The 19,002-nt window shown below is 52.3% G+C and overlaps 1 protein-coding gene across 1 annotated transcript in view; it reads right to left on the reverse strand.

Moving 5' to 3' along the window:
- MIB2 (MIB E3 ubiquitin protein ligase 2) overlaps window positions 1-19,002 on the reverse strand; it is a 47,556-nt gene that overhangs the window by 13,948 nt on the left and 14,606 nt on the right. The window contains 2 exon segments of the mRNA XM_020976128.2: window positions 1,746-1,917; window positions 2,418-2,694. Of these exon segments, the coding sequence (XP_020831787.1) occupies window positions 1,746-1,917; window positions 2,418-2,664 (419 nt within the window). The 5' untranslated portion in view covers window positions 2,665-2,694.

Genomic DNA, 19,002 nt, shown 5'->3' on the forward strand with positions numbered 1-19,002 from the left:
CACCTTCAGCTCCCAGGTTCTGGCTTCCCAGGCTGGCCCCATTTCCCAGCCTCTGGTTAGTCTAAGGTGTGTGTGGTAGGGCCTTCCCCTTCCCGATTCCATTTCCTAAGGATTCAGCTGTCACGGGGCTGGACTGGGTTAATCTCGACGGGGTGATTTATTATAGTTCCGTTCAGGCGCCCAGAGCGTCCAGGCCAACAACCCAAGACACAAAACCTGTGTATCTCCTCCAGGTCCTGGCCAATCCCACTCCTCCTGCCCCTGAACGAGCCTGGCTCTGAGCCTCAGGAAACAGGAAGCAGGAGGCCTGAGCAGCCCTCGGCACAGGGGGGGGCCATGGGCTGCCACTCTCCTGGGATGGCCCAGCCACGCTAGGGGCTGGGAGGGTCTAGCCTGGGCATTTCCTACTGTAGGCAGGCCAGCCCAGCAGTGTCCTCCAGCCACCCCTCAGTCACAAGGCAGCTCCATCCCTGAAGGCATCCTCAGGAAGCAGAGGAGGGCCTGAATGGATTCACGCACCCTGGGAGAATGCCCCGGCTCCTACTCTCACGGTCCCGACCTAGGGAGAAGGGCACCCTCGCACTCAGAGCAAAGCTAAAGGGCTGGGGTGGCAGAGAGGTAGCCCAGGCCTCCAGAGCAAGGGAGGCCTTTTCCCCCAAACTCTCTTGGGCCGAAGAGAGCTTGTGGCACCCGCCACTGGAGGTTCCGCCGTCCCTCGGTGTCCCCCGCTCCCCAGCTCAGCCCCGCGCCGGCCTCCTCGCTCTCCCTCGCTTGCCGACACCTCTGCTCACGCGGCCCTCATCACCTCTTAACTCACCTCCTCCCGGGCCATCTCACACACTGCTCCCAAATCACTTTCCTTAAGCCAAGATTTGACCATGGGACTCCCCATACTCAACCCAAGCTAGTTCTTCCTCCTGCCTCTCCCACAAAGCAGGAGCCTCTCAGCTTCGCCCTTGAAGCCCCAGCCCACTTGGCCCTGACTAGGCATTCTCTGCCTGCCCCACCCTGCCCGGCCCCCCCACCCTTCCACTTACTGCAACGCAACCGAACTGGCCTTTCTCTTCCTCACACAGACCACTCATTTCCCATCACCAGGCCTTTGCAACAGCCATGCTCCATGCCTGGGATGCCCTCCCACCTCACCTCCATGTTACAAAGTCCCTGCAGCCCAAACACCACCTTCTGCATGGAGCCTCTGCAGGTATTCTGAGTCCCCCCCGACTGCCTGTGCCCTTTCTCCCAGAGCGCCTTGTGTGTGCTAACTTTATCTAGCTCATGTTCCTTGCTGGGGTGTCCAGGGAGCACCGCACTGCACAGAGCGCCAGGCCTGGAACCAGGGAGACCCTGTGTGACCCTGGACGGGAGTCCCTTCACCTTAGTCTGCCTCAGTCTCCTCATCTGTCAAATGGGGATCATAGTAGCATCTATCTCTCAGGGCTGTGGTGAGGAGCAAACGAACAACGTTTGTAAAGCACTTGGCATGGTGCCTGGCACACAGTAGGTACTTTATAAATGTCAGTCATTATTATTCGTATTTCCTCTTTGGTGACTAGTCCCCAGGTGCTCCCAGGGAAGAGCACATCTGCAGTGCCAAGCAGACTTTCCCAGGGTGTCCCTGAGCCAGGCGTGCATCCCAAAGGCTGGCCCGGCACGCGGCGCTCAGTGCTCAGCCCCTGCCTGCGTCCCTCATGAAAACAGGAGGCGGCGGGTGGAGGGGCGGGAGGGGGGCACGTGTAACTCACGGGCGCGAGTGTGCGGTCTCGTAGCGTTCGAAGGCGTGCAACAGATCATGCTTGTTGTTCATGTAGCACTGGGTGCAGAGGTCGTAGTCGAAGCAGATCTTGCATTTCCAGCGCATGCCCCTCAGCCCGTGCTTCTTACAGCAGTCGCAGATGATGTTGGGATGGCGGACGCCTGCGGGGGCAGCGCCTGCTCACCCGCCGCTCCCCCCACCCACCCTGGGGCACGAGAACGCTCTGTGAGCCGTGAAGGCGGACAGAGACGGCCCCCTCCCTCCACGGCTTGTAAAGAGGGGGCCGCCGAGTCCAAGCGGCAAGGAGACCCTTGGCCTGGCCGCTGCCCCCACTGATTCCTGAACCCAGCCACGCCCGACTCCAGGGGTGCAAGAGACCATTGGCCCTAATTCCCAACCTCAATGTCTTTGAGTCGACAGAGCCCTGGACCCAGAGCCAGGAAGACCTTGTTCAAATGCAGCGTCTGATACTGATTTGCTGTGCGACCCTGGGCAAGTCATTTAATCTCTGCCTCAGTTTCCTCATCTGTAAAGTGAGGATAAGAATAGCACCTCCCTCCCAGGGTTGTGGCTTTGCAAACCTCAACGTGCTTCACAAACATTAGCTACTACTATCACCATTTCCCTTCTCTCTGCCTCCCCCCACCGGGCCTCACTTTACCTATCTGGGCATTGTCATAGAGCAGGAGGTCATAGGCGCCCTGGAAGCCAGTCCGGTAATTGGTCCTGATACCCTGATCCCACTGGACCACCACCGTTCGGTCAGGCGTCGTGGGGCTGCCCTGCCGGCCGACCTCCACCACGGTGCCGACGTTCCCTTCGCCGTTGTCCTGGTTGCCCCATTTCCAGTCTACTCCTCGCACCACACGCATGCCCACCTGCATGCTGGCATAGCAGTCTGGGTCCATGGCGGTCAGCACAGCTGCTCACCCACGTTCCTGAGGACAAAGAACACAAGAGGAAGGAGTTACATGGAGGCCTAGGCCAGGTACAAACGCCCCCCAAGGAGGAAGCTCATGAGCAAAGCTTCCCTGAGGGCAGAGAGGCCAACATGCTCACTGCCAGGGCTCTGCTGGAAACCTGCTGCAGTGGAGACTGCCTGCTGCTGTCGTGGCCGGCACTGACCTCTGGGGAGCTTCTGGGGGGGAAAGTCAGAGCCTGGGTTCTGATCCCTGGGAAGTCCCTCCATCGCTGTGTGACCCAGAGCAGCTCACCACCTTCTCTGGGCTTGGCTTCCTCATCTAGAAAATGAAGGGGTCCAACCTCACGAGGCCCCTGTCAGCTCTGACCATCTAGGATTGTGTCATCAACATTTCTGGTCAACTGCTCTCCTCCCCCCAATTCTGTCTGTTACCTCCTGCTCCCCTCAATTCCTCTCTCTCCTACATACATACACATGCATGCACACATGAGTGCACACAGACCTGCATACACATGTACACACATGCACATGTGCACACAGGCATACATGAGCGCACACACACTTGGGAATCCTGTCCAAATATCTGTTGTTGCTGCCTGGAGGACGCCAGAGGGACAGAGCTTGGCAGGAACACCACCTAAGTCAGACACACAGCTGCCCACCAGCTCAGCTTTTGCTCTGCACGCAGCACAGCAGATTGATTTCTGGCAGTGACAGTGAGGAGCAGTCATCACCAGTCCTCTAGCTTCACCCAGCTAATGGCTAGCGTGCTAGCCCTGGAAACAGGAAGATCTGAATTCAAATCCAGTCCCTGCTACTTCCTAGCTGTGTGACTAGGTAAGTCACTTAACCTGTCTGCCTCAGTTTCTTCAACTATAAAATGGGGATAATAGCAGCATTTACCTCCCTGGGTGACTGTTGTTAGGCTCAAACAAGGTATTGGTAAAGCACTTGGCACAGTTTCTGGCACACAGTAGGTGCTATATAAATGCTTATTTGTCTCCTTCCTTTTCCACTTAAACCATAACTAGTGTCTTGAGAGTGAAAAGTCAAATACAATTTTAGACTGGTCAAGAGACAGATCTAAATACCTAAGGGCTTTCCCACCCAGCTGGCTGAGTGAAGTAGGCTGGGGTCTAGACCTCTAAGGATCTCTAACACAGCTTGAGGCCATGCGCTTCCCAGAGGGAAGATCTTCCTAGGAGCTGCAGCAGCAGGGGAACGGCACTGCAAATCAAGACCAGCAGGTGGCAGCAGAGAGCAGCAGCCCAGGGGAGATGGCCAGGCGGGGGAAGCCTCCAGGGGACTGCACCATCCCAGCTGGGAGCTGCCCTGCCCATGGGTGTCTGTTACTCACGTGCATTTCCCAGCTGGGCACTGCCTATGCGTGTCCATTCATTCCCTGGCCATGTGGGGTATCCCCTAGCACCCCCATTTATAAAGGGATCTTGGTCCCCTTTCTGCTCTATGGTTTGATCACATGTCTTTGCTTTGAACTAGTAAAAGAATGAAAGTGGGCATGGGAGTTTGGGCTTGTGAGCTATGGTTTCGAATGGAAGCTGACCCACAGATTATTTATAATTTAAGGTAGCAGGGCAGCTGGGTGGCGCAGTGGATAGAGCACTGGCCCTGAAGTCAGGAAGACCTGAATTCAAATCCGACCTCAGACCAAACAGTTAAACACTTACTAGCTGTGTGACCCTGGGCAAGTCACTTAACCCTAATTGCCTAAAAAAAAAAATTAAGGTAGCTTTGGGGAGAGGTGTCCATTTGTAAGAGGGCCCCTGGGTACTTTCATCTGAAAAATAATACAAAATTATTCAAAACAGATAGGATCTGAACCCAAATCTATAGCCTTATGAAAAGCAAAGAGGAAGGAAGGCCCCTTCCAGCCCAGTTAGGAGGGCACCTGCCTCCCAGGGACAGGAAAACATGGGTGGAGGGCCCAGGAAAACCAGTCCCCCGAATTGAAGAAATAGCAGAAGTGAAAACCAGCAAGGTTGCCCTCTGAAATGGGAAGACAAGTGGGTTGCGGTGGGGAAAGAGCGGAGAAATAACCAGCAGGCAAACCCCCTGCCCCACCACCCAGACTGAATCCAGGTCAGACTTCTGCTGGGGTAGGGTAATTCAAGCAATACAAAAAAGTATCTCAGAGAAGTTTGCGGTTTTGTATACAATTCCTTTTGCTGTTCTTTTTTTTTTGTATAAGGAAATGTATTTGTTAAGTTCATAATTGTTTTTAAATTTTTAAAAATTGTTTTTAAACTTATCAGGACAAAAAAAATACCACTAGCTCTCTGATGTCACTTCTGCGCCTCAGACCACAGGACCTAACAGGTGCCATTCACAGAGGGTTTTTGGATAAGGAAAGCACATTCTGCACCACAATCCCGTGAGGTATTGTATAAAGATTATACCCATTTTACAGATGAACACACTAAAGTTCCAAATGGTTTTTGAAAGATTTACAAATGCTCAACAACCATAACAAAGAAATTCTCCAAATCACCAATAAAAAGAAATATGACTTTTAAAAACAACTCTGAGCCTTTACCTCACACTCCGCAAACTGCCAAAGAGTATTACAAACAGAACCAGTTCAGTGCAGCCAGTCTGCCCTGCCACCACACACCTACCATAGATAGGGGAAACCACTGTCACTCCACCCCCAGTGCCACTCACCAACCCAAAGACGTTCCGAGTGGTGGGGGCCGGAGAACAAAGCCCACGGCCGCCACACTGCTGCCACAAATCAAAATACCCTCCCAGGCCACAGTTCCCCTTTATGTACTTCCCCCAATGAGCTGGTGCAGTATAGAGAGCAGAGCCGCTCCCTTTGGCATGCACATCCCCAGAGCTCAGCACAGGGCCTGGGGCTTACTAAGTGCTTAATCAAGGTTTTTTCTTTCATCCATTCAATATCAGAGGGCCTATGAAGAGACAGCTAAGCTTCCATGCAGTTGGCTAATGCCTGAACTGATCCAAACATTCTGGAAAACCCTGGGGAATGGCTTCTTGCTCAGAAAAAAACCGAAATGCAGCCGATGGCTCAGAGCTTTCTATCACCATGTGGCTAAGAATGGGTCTTCTGTGTTTAAGGAAAATTTTATTTTCCTTAAAAATGTGAAAATCATTCTTTGCTGGCCAGCAGCACTAAAACAAGCAGTGGGGATGGGGTGGGGTGGGCAGTAGTGCAAAGACCCCTGCACTCAACTGTTTATACCCTTTAACCCAGAGGTCACATCACTGAATGTCCTTAGGAGGCCAAAGATGGAAAGAAAGGTTCCACATACCAAAATATTCCCAGAAGTGCTTTTTGTGGTAGCAAAGAAATCGAAACCAAGCTGGTGCCCATCCATTGATTAGGGAATGGCTGAAAAACTGTGCTGTGTGAATGGGGTAAGTAAGAAGCAGCCCAGGAGCGCCCACAGAATGGGGTTCCAGTCCTCCCTCTGGCTTGGGGGGCTGGCTGCAGAGGGGATGCTGACCTGTGTTAGTAGAGGAAAATTTCCTCTACTGATCAAGCTGTAGGTTCAGTTTCTTAAAAAAAAAAAAGACAAACACGAGGAATTCTGAGCAGCACAGGGAGACATATGAAGTAAAGGTGAGTGGAATTCATAACTAGGAGAAAGATGGCCCCAAGGACTGTGACAGTGAATGGCAGCCACACTCAGATAAACCCGAAAAGACACGAAGACGTGATGAGAAATGGGGGCCTACAGATGTCCAGTGTTGTATACGCCGTCAAATGTGGCTCTGGTGTCCACTGGTTCTCTTGAACAATTTCTCGTTTTACCAGGAAGGGTGTTTATTGGGGGGGGGGGGAATAGGGGACATAATAGGAAAGGGTCGTTGTGATAAAAACAAAAGACGGCAATAAAACATTTTAAACCTAAAAAGAAGGAAATCACCGTTTCTGAGAAGCCAAGATCACCCCTAGATAAAAGTGGTGGTGGAGGCGCTTGGGCTCAGCGCCAGGTCTCTCTGGACTCTGAGAGGCTTCTGATCTTTCCAGACACCCCCACCCTGTCCACAAGACTGCGACTGTGCAGGCCTCCTGTCCCGAGCAGCAGTACCCCTTTCTGCTTCACTAGGAACAACCTTTGGGCAGCAATGTGCTGGGCTCCAATCTCCTCCCAAAGCCAAGAATCCCTGGGGATGGTCCAGGGGAAAGAAATTCTGGCTGTCTGTGTGAGGGACCTGGAAGTGACGAGAGGAGGAGAAACCACTACCGAAGCCTCTCAGCTCGGATTACGGAAGGCAAGAGCAGCTTGGTCGGCAGACCGTTTTCCCTCTTCATCAGACAGACAGGGCTGGGGGACTGATAGCTCCAAGGAAGATCTGTCCCGAAGCGGGCTGCGCACTGGCTTCTCAACTCCAAGGATGAAGGGGAGCCCGCAGGCTCGGGCCCCGGTAGCCCCGCCAGCAGCAGGATGGCTGAGGGTGGGGGGCCCACGCCAGGAAATGGCAGCTTTGTCATAGGAAGCCCCTCTTTCCCCTCCCAGCACGCAGGGCAGACCAGAACTCACCACCTTGGTGCTGGGATGTGGAACGTTTCCATCTCAAACTCCAAGAATTGTTCAAGGTCTTCCATTATCTAGCACCAGCTACCTACACCACCCTTATCTACCACTGCCACACATCCCCTTTGCTGGGGGGCAGGCCCTTTAATATGCCACCTGCACATCTCTGCTCGCACCACTTCCTTTATCTGAAAGGCCCTCCTCTCCACCTGTCTGCCACCTCCTCTCAGAAGCCTTCCCTGACTGTTCACCAAGCTTAGTGTATTTTCCCCCTTCCTCCTGATTCCTACAGTGCCCACTGCCCACAGCCTTCATTTACCAGGACGGTCCCAGTGCCACAGGGCCTGGGGGTCAGAACCTGGGCTGTCCTGGCTCTCCTCTCCCAGTCGTCTCTCTGACTCTGTGCTTAACCCAAGGCCCTGCCTGGAACTCATGCTCGCTCTGGACCTATTTGTGGAATGAAAGAAGGGGAAGGAATGCTAAACATTCCCAAACCAAATCCCGGTTCCCCAGAGTTCAGGTTCCTTTCTATTTACATCTAGTGGCAGGCACTCAGTTGAGACCAGCCTGTGGCACCTTCTGAAGCACCCAGGTGGTCAGGGCTAAGACTACAGAGCAGCGGTCCCAAAACTCTTCTGGTCCTGGGCCTTGCGACAGTCTGGGAAAGTTGAGGAACCTCTTCTCAGAACTGGGTTTTTAAATGTGTAATATAAAATCCATAGGATTACAGAAGGAGGAAGGAAAGGGAACAAGCCTGTTACGTGCTAGGCAAATATCACCCCATCGGATCCTCCCTGCAACTCTGGCAAGCAGATGCTGTTTTGAATCCTCATTTTACAGTTGAAGAAACTGAGGCAGGCAGCGGTAAAGTGACTTGCCCAGGGTCACACTGCTACTATGCATCTGAGGCCAAATTCAAACTCAGGTCTTCCCAACTCCACGCCCAGACTTGTATGCACTGTGGCACCCTCGGTCGCCTCCAATTATATCGAACTATTATCCTGAAGCCAATTATAATGAAAAACACAATTATCCAAGCACTTTCAAAAAACCGGGTTTGTGGACCTCAGCTTAAGAATCCCTGCTATAAATTCAGCTTTTACCCTTCTTCCGCTCCCCAAGATACCCTCTGCCCCTTTTCCCGGCCTAGAAGCTGCCAACAGAAGACACTGCCAACCAGGTTCTTCTCTTCTATGATCCCAGGGAGAAAGCCAACCGTCATCAGCTGGTGTGCCCCTGAGCACGTGTGCACACACGAACACACACATGTCCATGCAGAGAAACATCCTCCTATCAAGGCGGGGAGGACAGCCCTTAAGAAAGGAGGGCTGGTTTGGGGTGGCCAAGAATCAGAAATTGAGGGGATGCTCTTCAACTGGGGAATAGCTGAACAAGCTGTGGTAGGAGATTGGGATGGAATACTATCGTGCTATAAGAAATGCTGAGGGGAAGAGGCAGCTAGGTGGCGCAGCGGATACAGCACTAGTCCTAGAGTCAGGAGAACCCAAGTTCAAATCTGGCCTTAGACACTTGACACTAGGTGGGTGACCCTGGGGCAAGGCACTTAATCCCAACTGCCTCACCCCCCAAAAAATAAATAAAATAAAAAAGAAATGCTGAGGGGGATGGCTTCTGAAAAACCTGGGAAGATTTCTATGAACTGATGTAAAGTGAAGTAAGTAGAATCAGGAGAACATTGTACATAACAACAGAAACATTGTATCAAGATCAGCTAGGAAGGAGTAGCTCTTCTCAGCAATACAATGATCTAAGACAATTCAAAGGACTCATGATGAAAATTTCTATCTGCCCCAAAGAAAGAACTGATGGAGTCTGAATGCAAACTGAAACAGTTTTTAAACTGTATTTCTTTAACTTTTTTTTACTGTGTTTTCCTTTGCAATATGGCTAATGCAGAAATCCGTTCTGCATGACTGTACATGTATAGAATCGATATTCAATTGCTTGCCTTCTCAAGGAAGGGGCAAGAGTGAGGAATTTAACATTCAAAATTTAAAAAAAGGATTGTTACAAAATTTTTACATGTAATTGGGAAACATTTAATGAAATAAAATACAAAATATATTTTAAAGAAAATAAATACATAAATTCCTTGGGGGGAGGGGAGGAAAGAAGGAATGGGTGGGTTTGTCTGGGCACCTGGGGCCTTGGGAAGTCCTAGACAGAGCAGACCCATCTTTCCTAGGCCCAGGCTCTCTTGTAGGCAGGCTTCTCCCTCTCCAAGGGCCACATTCAATCTTCACAAAAAGAACAGATAAATCAGTCCAAGCAGCTGCTCCTGGTGACTAGCTCTATATGGATCCGGCCTGCCCCTGTTGCTATGTTGGGGCACGGCGATGCTTGAACACAGAGCCTGGGCTCCCTTTGCTTCTTCACTTGTGGGTTCTGGCCATGCAAGGTGCCGATCGGCGGCCGCTGACCCTTCCCACACAGCTAGTATGCATACGGAGTCAGGAGGCTCCTGCACGCTCCCCTCTGACTGTGAGGAAAGGGGGCTATTGGGCACGGGCTCCCCCAGGAGCAGGACCCCCTGGCAAGAGGCCCGAGCAGGAATGCTGTGGCACTGGGGCTAACAGTGGCCTGACATTCTAATGTGCCAGGCAGATGTGGCATTGGGGGGAGGGGAGGAGAGAAGGTGATAGACTCCAACCCAAGGGTGCTTCCTGGCAGCTCTTGGAATTAAAGGGGAAGGGGCCTCAGCCTGAGTGTGTGGAGGGAGGGGGATCCTGCAGACCCTCTCATCCCTGCTTTCTTCTTGCCCTGGCTTCCTCCCAAGCTCTAGACAGTAAAAGAATTGTCCAGGCCACAGATCCCGCCCCCAACACAGGCAGCTGTTCCACAGTGATCCTGCACTTTCCGCCCCCTCTTAGGGCCACATGCATTTGGAGCTAGAGGCGTCTTCACATGAGGGATGGGAAAAGGACAGGGCCTCCTGGCGCCCTACACCAGGAGTGTGGCAGCAGCCCATCTGACTTAACCAGGCATGACTGGGCCTGCACGCACTCAGGCACGTATGCATACCGCTAACAGCTGGCCCGCTCCAAAAGGGGATAACGATGCCATAGGAATTTCCCCCTTTCTATTTTCAGCCCACTGTTACAAAAGACCTCAGATACTTGGAATGCATTCTTTTTCTCTCAAACTTCCTCGGAGGCATTTTACAGATGAAGAAATAGACATTCTGGGTGACTTGCCCAGGGTCACAGAGCTAATGTCAGATGCTGGATTTGAACCCAGATAATCCTGACTCCAAGGCTAGTGCTCTATCCACTGTGACACACTGCCTCTCTCGGGGGAGAGGGACAGGACAAAGACAAAGGAACATTGTCCAGGAGAGGGAAGAAGACACGGAGCCAGACAGAGCAATGTGCCAGTGCAAAAAGAGAGCTCAGCCTGTTAGTGAAGTCTTCATGGAGAAGGCACCACTGAAGCTAGGCCAAGTCAGCACAATGGACTGGCCAGTGGCTCAACTCCAAGCCAGTTCCGGGTCCCAGCTTAGTGGCCAGCCTGCACCCGACCCCCTGCCCTGCTCAGGCCATGCCAACCTGCCAGGATCGGTCCCCGGCAAGAGCACAGAGACCAACCCTCAGGCAGCTCTGACTTCCCATGCCCTCCTTTTGCTCAAACATCCTGATGACAAGGTGCTCTGAACCCCTCTCCCCCACCAAATAAAAGTAACCAGTCCAAACCCCCAACGCTCGTCTGAAGGGAACCTAAATGCTCAGCAGCCGTAAAAAGCTAAGAGAGCCCATTCTTCCTACATGAACATCATGTGAAATAGAATTGGAAGAGAAATTGCCAAGTGAGAGACCCTGGCATCTAGTACCACAGGGAAGGTCTGACTTCCCACCCCTGGAGGGGACTGACCCAAGTCTGGCACCGTGGGCATTCCTTATCAGATAAGGCGTCACAAGATGTGAACCTGTTTTTTTTTTCAAATTTTTAATTAATTTATTTTGAATTATCAACTATCACTTCCATAAGCTTTTGAGTTTTAAATTTTTCTCTGGCTTTCTCCCTACCACCCTCCTCAAGACAGCGCACAGTCTGATATGGGCTATACATATACATTCTTATTAAACATATTTTAACATATTTTTACATTAGTGATGTTGTAAGTAAGAATTAGAATCGATAGGAGGAACCACCAGAAAGAGGAAACAAAACACAAACAGAAACCACATGATCATCTCAACAGATGCAGAAAAAGCTTCTGAAAAAATATAACACCCATTCCTACTAAAAACATTAGAGAGCATAGTAATAAATGGAGTCTTCTTTAAAATAATAAACAGCATATATCTAAAACCTTTAGCAAGCATTATATGTAATGGGGACAGGCTAGAAGCATTTCCAGTAAGATCAGAGGTGAAACAAGGATGTCTATTATCACCACTGTTATTCAATACTGTACTGGAAATGTTAGCTTTAGCAATAAGAAAAAGAAACTGAAGGTATTAGAATAGGAGAAAAAGAAACAAAGCTATCACTCTTTGCAGATGACATGATGATATACTTAGAGAACCCTAGAGAATCAAGTGAAAAACTACTTGAAATAATAAACAACTTCAGCAAAGTTGAAGGCTATAAAATAAACCCACATAAATCGCAGGCATTTCTCTATATTACCAACAAGGCCCAACAGCAAGAGATAGAAAGAGAAATCCCATTTAAAGTTACTGTAGACATTATAAAATATTTAGGAGTCTACCTCCTGAAACAAACCCAGGAACTCTATGAACACAATTACAAAACACTTTTCACACAAATAAAGTCAGATCTAAACTAATGGAAAAACATCAGTTGCTCGTGGGTAGGCCGAGCTAATATAATAAAAATGACAATTCTACCTAAGCTAATTTACTTATTCAGTGCCATACCAATCAAACTACCAAAAAACTATTTTATAGAGGTAGAAAAAATAATAACAAGATTCATGTGGAAGAACAAAAGGTCCAGAATATCAAGGGAACTAATGAAAAGAAATGCAGGGGAAGGTGGCCGAGCAATTCCAGATCTTAAATTGTATTATAAAGCAGCAATCATCAAACTGCTTGGTACTGGCTAAGAAATAGAGTGGTGGATCAGTGGAATAGCTTAAGTATACGAATGGTTTTTTAAATCCCAACAGTAAACTCTAAATGGCCACACACCAATATGCTACAAATCCCTATCAGGAAGAGACAACTGAGGTCTCTCATCCCCCACAGTGATAACTGAGAGAGACTACAAAAAACAGGAATAGTCTGTAGAACTCTTAGAGGAAGAGACAACGAAGGAGGAAGGATAACGGAGCACAGCTCACGCCTCAGAGCAGAGAGGTGGTGGACTACCAGGACAGAATGTCGCATACACAGACGGATGTTCCAATTCTGAATTGGATGTTTCGGCTTTAGGCTCTCAGCACAAGGGCTGGTTTACAATGTCGTGGCAGGCAGAGGAGGGGGCAGCGTTCAGATGACAGACCAGACACCCAGAAATTTAAGAGTCAAGCCCAAAGGCCCTGTGACCACTGGCACCAAGTTACGGGTCCTCAGACTATTTTTCTGGTGCCTCGGCTGAAGGGGAAGTTTTCCCAAGCCTCTGTATGAGGGGAGGCCGTCAGACAAGCCCGGTCTGGTTGGGCACGGGGGCGGCTGGGCAAAGAGCTCCTGGCCTGTCCTGACCATTTCAGGGATAGTGACCTCACAGGCCTCTGGGGCCCCCCATATATGGGACTAAGCAGTTCTCAGCACTGCCAGCTCAAGATGGCTCAAAGAGCCAGGCCTCCAGCGGATAAGAAAATATCAAGCAAGGCCTAGCCTCCGTGTGAGGAATCTGCCTGAAGGGAGCCCACGTGCCCAGGTCACCGGTGACCACTCAGAGAAAAGTCATTTGGATCCCCACCCTTGCCCAGGGTGACACCTCCAGAGATCTGCCCCAAGTTTGGTCTTCTGTTTCTGACTTCTCTCCCCTCCATGCAGACCAGGCCACACCAGTCACCCCTCTACGATGCTCTTTGATGGTCCCCTCGGTCTGCACACCCACTGCCCACTGCCCTGGGTCAGGCCGCCATCACTTCTGGACCAGACCAGCAGTGCAGACAGCTGCTACATTTGCATACTCCAATCAGCCGAGAGGCTCATCATGTGGGGACTCCCTCCATGGATGCAGTACCACATGGCAGCTGTCCACACAGCCCAGCTGTGGCTCGGGGCCAAGCTGGCCATTGGCCTCCGGCAATGTGGTCAGGCCCAAAGCCTTCCTAGCTGCCAGGATCATCAATGCCAAGCTGGAAGGGGCCTTCAAGGCCCTCTAGAACAACCCTCTTGTTTTACAGATAAAGAAATTGAGGTCCAAACCCCCAAAGGCGATAGGCCCAATGTTGCCCCCAGGCCCTCCATCTCCAAGTGCAGCTCTCTTTTCAAAGTACCAGGCCTTGTACAGGGTCACCAGGGCGCCAAGAGGAAGCACCTTACGATAAGAACATGATGACAGCCAGCACCGGCACGGCGTTTCAGGGGCAGGAAAGTGTTTCACATGTAATATCGCCTCTGTGACTTACAGAGGCCTATTTTGCCTGTAAGGGTGGCCTCTTACACATCCACCCGTTTTCATACACCCAGCCTTTCTCCAAAACCCTCCTCAGTGGCTACGAGGGGCTGATTCCATGAATCCTCAGCCCCAGCGGGCCCTTTGATGCCTCCATTTAGACAAGATGGCATTTTTCAGGGCAGCTAGGTGGTGCAGCAGATAGAGCACCGGCCCTGGAGTCAGAAGGACCTGAGTTCAAATCAGGCCTCAGACACATAACACTAGCTGTGTGACTCTGGGCAAGTCACTTAACCCCAATTCTCACACACACATACACACACACACACACACACACACACACACACACACACACACACACACACACATACAAAATGGCATTTTCAAGAAATGGGCTTGGGGAACGGGTCCCGTTGTCTCCCTCCCATGTCTAGCTTTCAGCTTAAAGTTGGATTTAAAACTTGGCACCTGGGATCTCACCGAGAACCAGGCTGCCAAGTGAGCTGCTGGCTGTCCCCAGTCCCAGAGAGCCCTGGACTCTGCCCTTTACCCTCCAGCACCAGGACCTGTCAAAGATAAGAGCGAGAACCAGCCGGAAGTCAGGCCACCAGAAGGAAGCAAGGCCAGAGGTTCTCTTTGAGTCACACTTCTTGTCCCCCATGGCATTCTTCCCAGAAGGCTTCTAGGTGGATACTCGGTCTGACCCTGGCTTCCCTGAGCAAGGGGTCTGGAGTGACTTCTCTGCAGTCCCTGACAGGCCCCTGATTCTCCTGCCTGCATAGGACAGGCTGGTCCACAGCACTGCTCCTTTCCAGCTGACAATGAGCCCATGAGAAAATGCAGCATACCCAGTCCTCCTACAGGAGAACAAAGTGGGCCCCTACCCTCTACCCACCCCCTCCTACCCCCACAACAGGATCATGACAAAATTCCATGGGATTAGCTCATCCCACTGACACATGCTTTCTCCAGGTCAGCCCAGGAAACAGCAACCCTCCCCACCTGCTTTGGCCCTGAGGTACAGTCATCAGATCTATCTAGATGCAGAGCAGGCAGGCAGAGGACAATGGAAGTCCCATGGCCAAGGCTGATGACCCCACGAGTGACATACTTCATCAAGCCTTCTGTAATGAAAACCTCAGTGGCGAGAGGGAAGACACAGCAGCCCTAGAAGATCATGACTCTTCTCTGACACACGCTCACCCAGTACAGGAAGGTCCAAGTCACCAAATTCTTCCTTGGGCCACTGTCTTTAAACCTCTATGAAGCTCCTGGGCTTCTGTGGAAAGGCCTCAGGTTAGCTCACACCAAGGCCAATGGGGCCCGGGGTGGGTAGGGCACCATCAGCTCAAGGTCTGCCTCTGGAAAGCGGCGTGGCCAGAGTGACAGCGCCTCCAGAGGTCACAGGTCACCAGGGCCCTAAGGCAGCATCAGTCAGCAAACCACAGGGCTGACATCGCAGCAGGTCCTGAAAGGCTCCTCTGTCGCCCATCTAATGCCACAAGCCTGGTTTAGGCAGAAGAAGGATTGTCGTCCTTCGCCCCCACCCTCTCCCACCAGTCTCCATCCCTGCCCTGGGGACAGTCCAGGTTCAACTTCTTAAGGCCGACTGTTCTGGGCACTAAGCTCTTGAACGCCCCTCCCCAGAAGGAAAAGTGGGCATCTTCTCCACACCAAGGCCATCTGAGGCTGCAGACACGGTGACCGGCCCCTTGTGTGGCCAGTTTTAAGGGGGTCTGCTTTTCTAGAAAGAGGCCTCACCAGCCCACATTCCCAGCATGCTACTCTGCATGAGAATGAGCGTAGCTCTGAACTAGCACCTGGGACCTGCTCCTCCTGCCTACAACAGCTTCATCTATCCAATGAGGGTCTGCTGAAGTAAACTGAACGGGATCCACCTGGCCAATAGCTACCTGCAAGCTCTGTCTCCATGGAGACGCACAGTCTCTTCCTCTCATCCCTGCAGCCAATTGCCGGGCTGCTGGCTGGATGTTCTCTGTATCAGCAGGTGACCTTGCATCTCCTTCTCCTTCCCCAGGGAGAAAGAAGCCTGTTACTTTCAGGGGCGTTGCATCCTGGCCTGCCCGAGTGGTGGCGGCCCCCTCACATCGGCCTGCTGTCTGGCTCAGGACACTGCAACACACAGAAATCCCCCAGAGGCAGCCAAGGCCAGGCCTCACTGAGCCCTGACTCACAGCTTCTCCCACTTGGGGCCACAGCCAAAGTGTCCAGTCTGGACCCTACAAGGCTACCTTCCCGAGGACAGGGCAAATCCAACAATTCAATAAATGATAATTAAGTACGACCTAGGTACAAGGCACCTCCAAGGGAATGAAGTCACTGGAACCCAGACAGCCCGGCCCAGGGGCCCACCCTTGGCCCTGGGTCCCAGGCCCCCAACACTAATTAGGCGTCATTCATCCCTCCCTCAGCCTTAAGGTCAGGAGGACAAGAGAAAGGGTCACGCTGCTCAGCCAGGAGCCGGGGCGGTTGCACGTAGCAGTCTGCATCCCAGAAAGCTCGGCCTGCACAGCTCCCTTACCTGTCAAAGCCGAGTGGCCCTGGGCAGGCAGTAGTCAGCGGGGGACTACCCAAGCAAAGCCCCAGCCTCAGGACCTCAGGCGGCAAACACCTCCTTCTCCAGCAAACACTTGCTCCCACTCCTTCAGAAGACCGGCCAGAGGACCAAGGCAGCCATTAGCTTCTCCCTGAGGAACTGCCACAGCAAAATGTGCCCAGACAGCAATCGAGCATCCCACATCTCGGGTCTTTCCAGGGAAGGAGACACAACAAAGCTGGGAGGGGTCAAGATTCAGTCCCCTGGGGCGGCCAGAACCCCCCAGGGGCTACTACCACTACCCACGTCTGGGCAGCCGCTGGAGGATGGGAAGCTGAGGGCAGGGGAGGGGTTCAGCTCCGGGGCTCTGGCTCCAAAGCCCACCTAACCTAGTGCACAGGACAAGGGAAGCAGGTGGGTGCCCCCCAGGCCAATCTAGGCTACTGGGAGGCGTGCCCTCCTCCCTGGCAGGAAAGCGATCTGAGGAAAGGGGCCGGCCCCTCGCCCCCACACTCTACCTAGACAAGGGAGAGCAGGGCAGCCAGCTCCCCTTCCAACGTCCATCAGTGCCCAGACCAATTCCCATCTGCAGCCTTGCCCCCTAGATGAGGCGCTGGCAGTGCTGGCTGGCCCACACAGGGCCAAGAACGGAGCTGAACTGTGCCCACAGGCAGGCACACATCCAGTCCTGCTCATGCCTCCCCTTTCTCTCTCCCCACCCTCCCCAGCTGTCACTTAGCACAGCCAGAGAAAACAGGCACTGGTATTTAAAGTGACAGTCACCCCAACAGGTTCTCCCCAGAGGCACTGGGACCTGGCATGATTGACGTGAAGTACCTGGGGGAGAGATATCCAAGGGCCAGGCAAGAGGTGGCACAGGAAACCCGGGCACCCAGGATACAAGAGTCCGCCTGACAGCGAAGATGCCCACATGATGCCCTTCGGGAGAACTCCTGGGCATTACAAGACTCCTGCCTGCCCAGGCCTCCATCTGAATCTCTATTAAGAAGAGTCTTATGGAGGGAGGTTCAAACTCAGCCTTCTGGCCACCTGCTAGCGCGGCCCAAACCTGGCAGCCCAGACTCATCTGGTCCTTAATTCTACTGATAACAAAACGCTTCCCCACTTGTATGGTGACAGTCACCTCCCCAAGGACCTGAAGTCAGGGGGCCCAAATGGTGCTCTCGTCTGTCCCTACCCGCTCCCTTCCATCCTCAGGGAACCATTCTGACCCTCAGCTCAGACTTGTTCTCCTTCTGTCCAGGATTCATGGGGTGAACCCTGGGATTGGCCTCCAAGGCAGGGCCCCATAAGGTCAGGCTAGCAGGTTGTGGTCAATGAAGAGAGGTGGTCTGACCCAAATGGAAGGGCCTGGGGCCTGCAAAGTACAAGGAGACAGACCCGTGGCTAAGGGGGCTGGTAACAATGCCCGGAATTCCAAAAAAGGGAAGAGGGGGAGAGGAAGAGAGGCCGAGGGCACGGACACAAGGCCAGAATTTAGGAAGTGGCGGGGGTGGGGAGATAAGGGCTAGGCTGAGCTGGAGAAGAACATCTGGAAGGTCTCCCAGGCCTGGCACTTCTGCTGGCAGGGATTCCCCCAGTGAGGGACCACCTTCAGTGGGTGGCTTGGCACTTTGTAAGCAGCCTGGCTTGGAGGCAGGGGTGAGGCTGACACTTGCCTTAATGGAACCTGGCTACCTGAGAGGGAAGAGAGGTCAGTTGAGCTCTTGCAGCAATCCGATTCCCCTGAGGGGCGTCTCCCCAAGTGTCCCTGCAGAAATGGAGCCAGGGTAGATGAGGGGATTGATGGCTGGCCCCTCCAAAGTCAGGGCCTGGGCCAATAGCCATCCTCAGTGTCTACCAAGCCAAGGCCTCAGGCTGGCCCCAAGAACCATGAGCCCACCGACCCCAAACACTCGACCTACAAGAGAAAGAGTTGTTTCCTTACTAGCCTGACCTCTGGATCAGTCTCCCCATGGAGTGGGCCTTCCCCCAAGTGGCAGCCAGAATCAGCTGGGGCCCTGCTTGCTTTTCCTCCAGCTGGGAGGGGAGAGACGTTCTGTCTTCTCTCTTTACAGCTGAGAAACCCACAGAAACTACACAAAGCTGAGGGCACCTCTCATTACACAGGCCTCAATGGCTCTGTCTGGGTGGAGCTGCCCCTTTCAATACCCTTGGAGCCTGGCTTCAGTGAAGAGAGTCATGAAATACTTAGAATGAAGAGCGCTCCTGACCTGCTCCCTAATTAGGAGACTCTCCAAACTGGCTGGATTTTTTGCCTAGGTGGCAAAAAAAAAAAAAAAGCCCGATGTGGCTGGTAATTATCACATAATCTCTCTCAGCATCTCCAGCATTTCTTGGGCCTAAATAAGCTCTCAGAGGTAACTCGGCTGATGAAAGCAACCAACCCTGGGAAGCCCAGCTTCCTTCCCATCTCCTCTGCTAGTGCTGCCTCTGGCCAGACAAGCCTGGAGCTGGGCCTGGGGACAGGGGTGCAGCTTGGCCTGTGATCTTATTTGATGCTCACGATAATCCCGGGAGGTAGGTGCTAAATCCCCATTATTTATCTCCATTTTATAGTTGGGGAAACTGAGTCAGAGGTTAAGTGACTTGTTAATAAGTATCTGAGGCTGGATTTGAATTCAGGTCTCTCAGACTCCCAGCCCATCACTCTATCCACTGTTCTACCTAG

This window comes from Phascolarctos cinereus, unplaced genomic scaffold, assembly GCF_003287225.1.
Source record: "Phascolarctos cinereus isolate Bilbo 61053 unplaced genomic scaffold, phaCin_HiC Scaffold_726;HRSCAF=1367, whole genome shotgun sequence".
NCBI classification, from domain to species: domain Eukaryota; kingdom Metazoa; phylum Chordata; class Mammalia; order Diprotodontia; family Phascolarctidae; genus Phascolarctos; species Phascolarctos cinereus.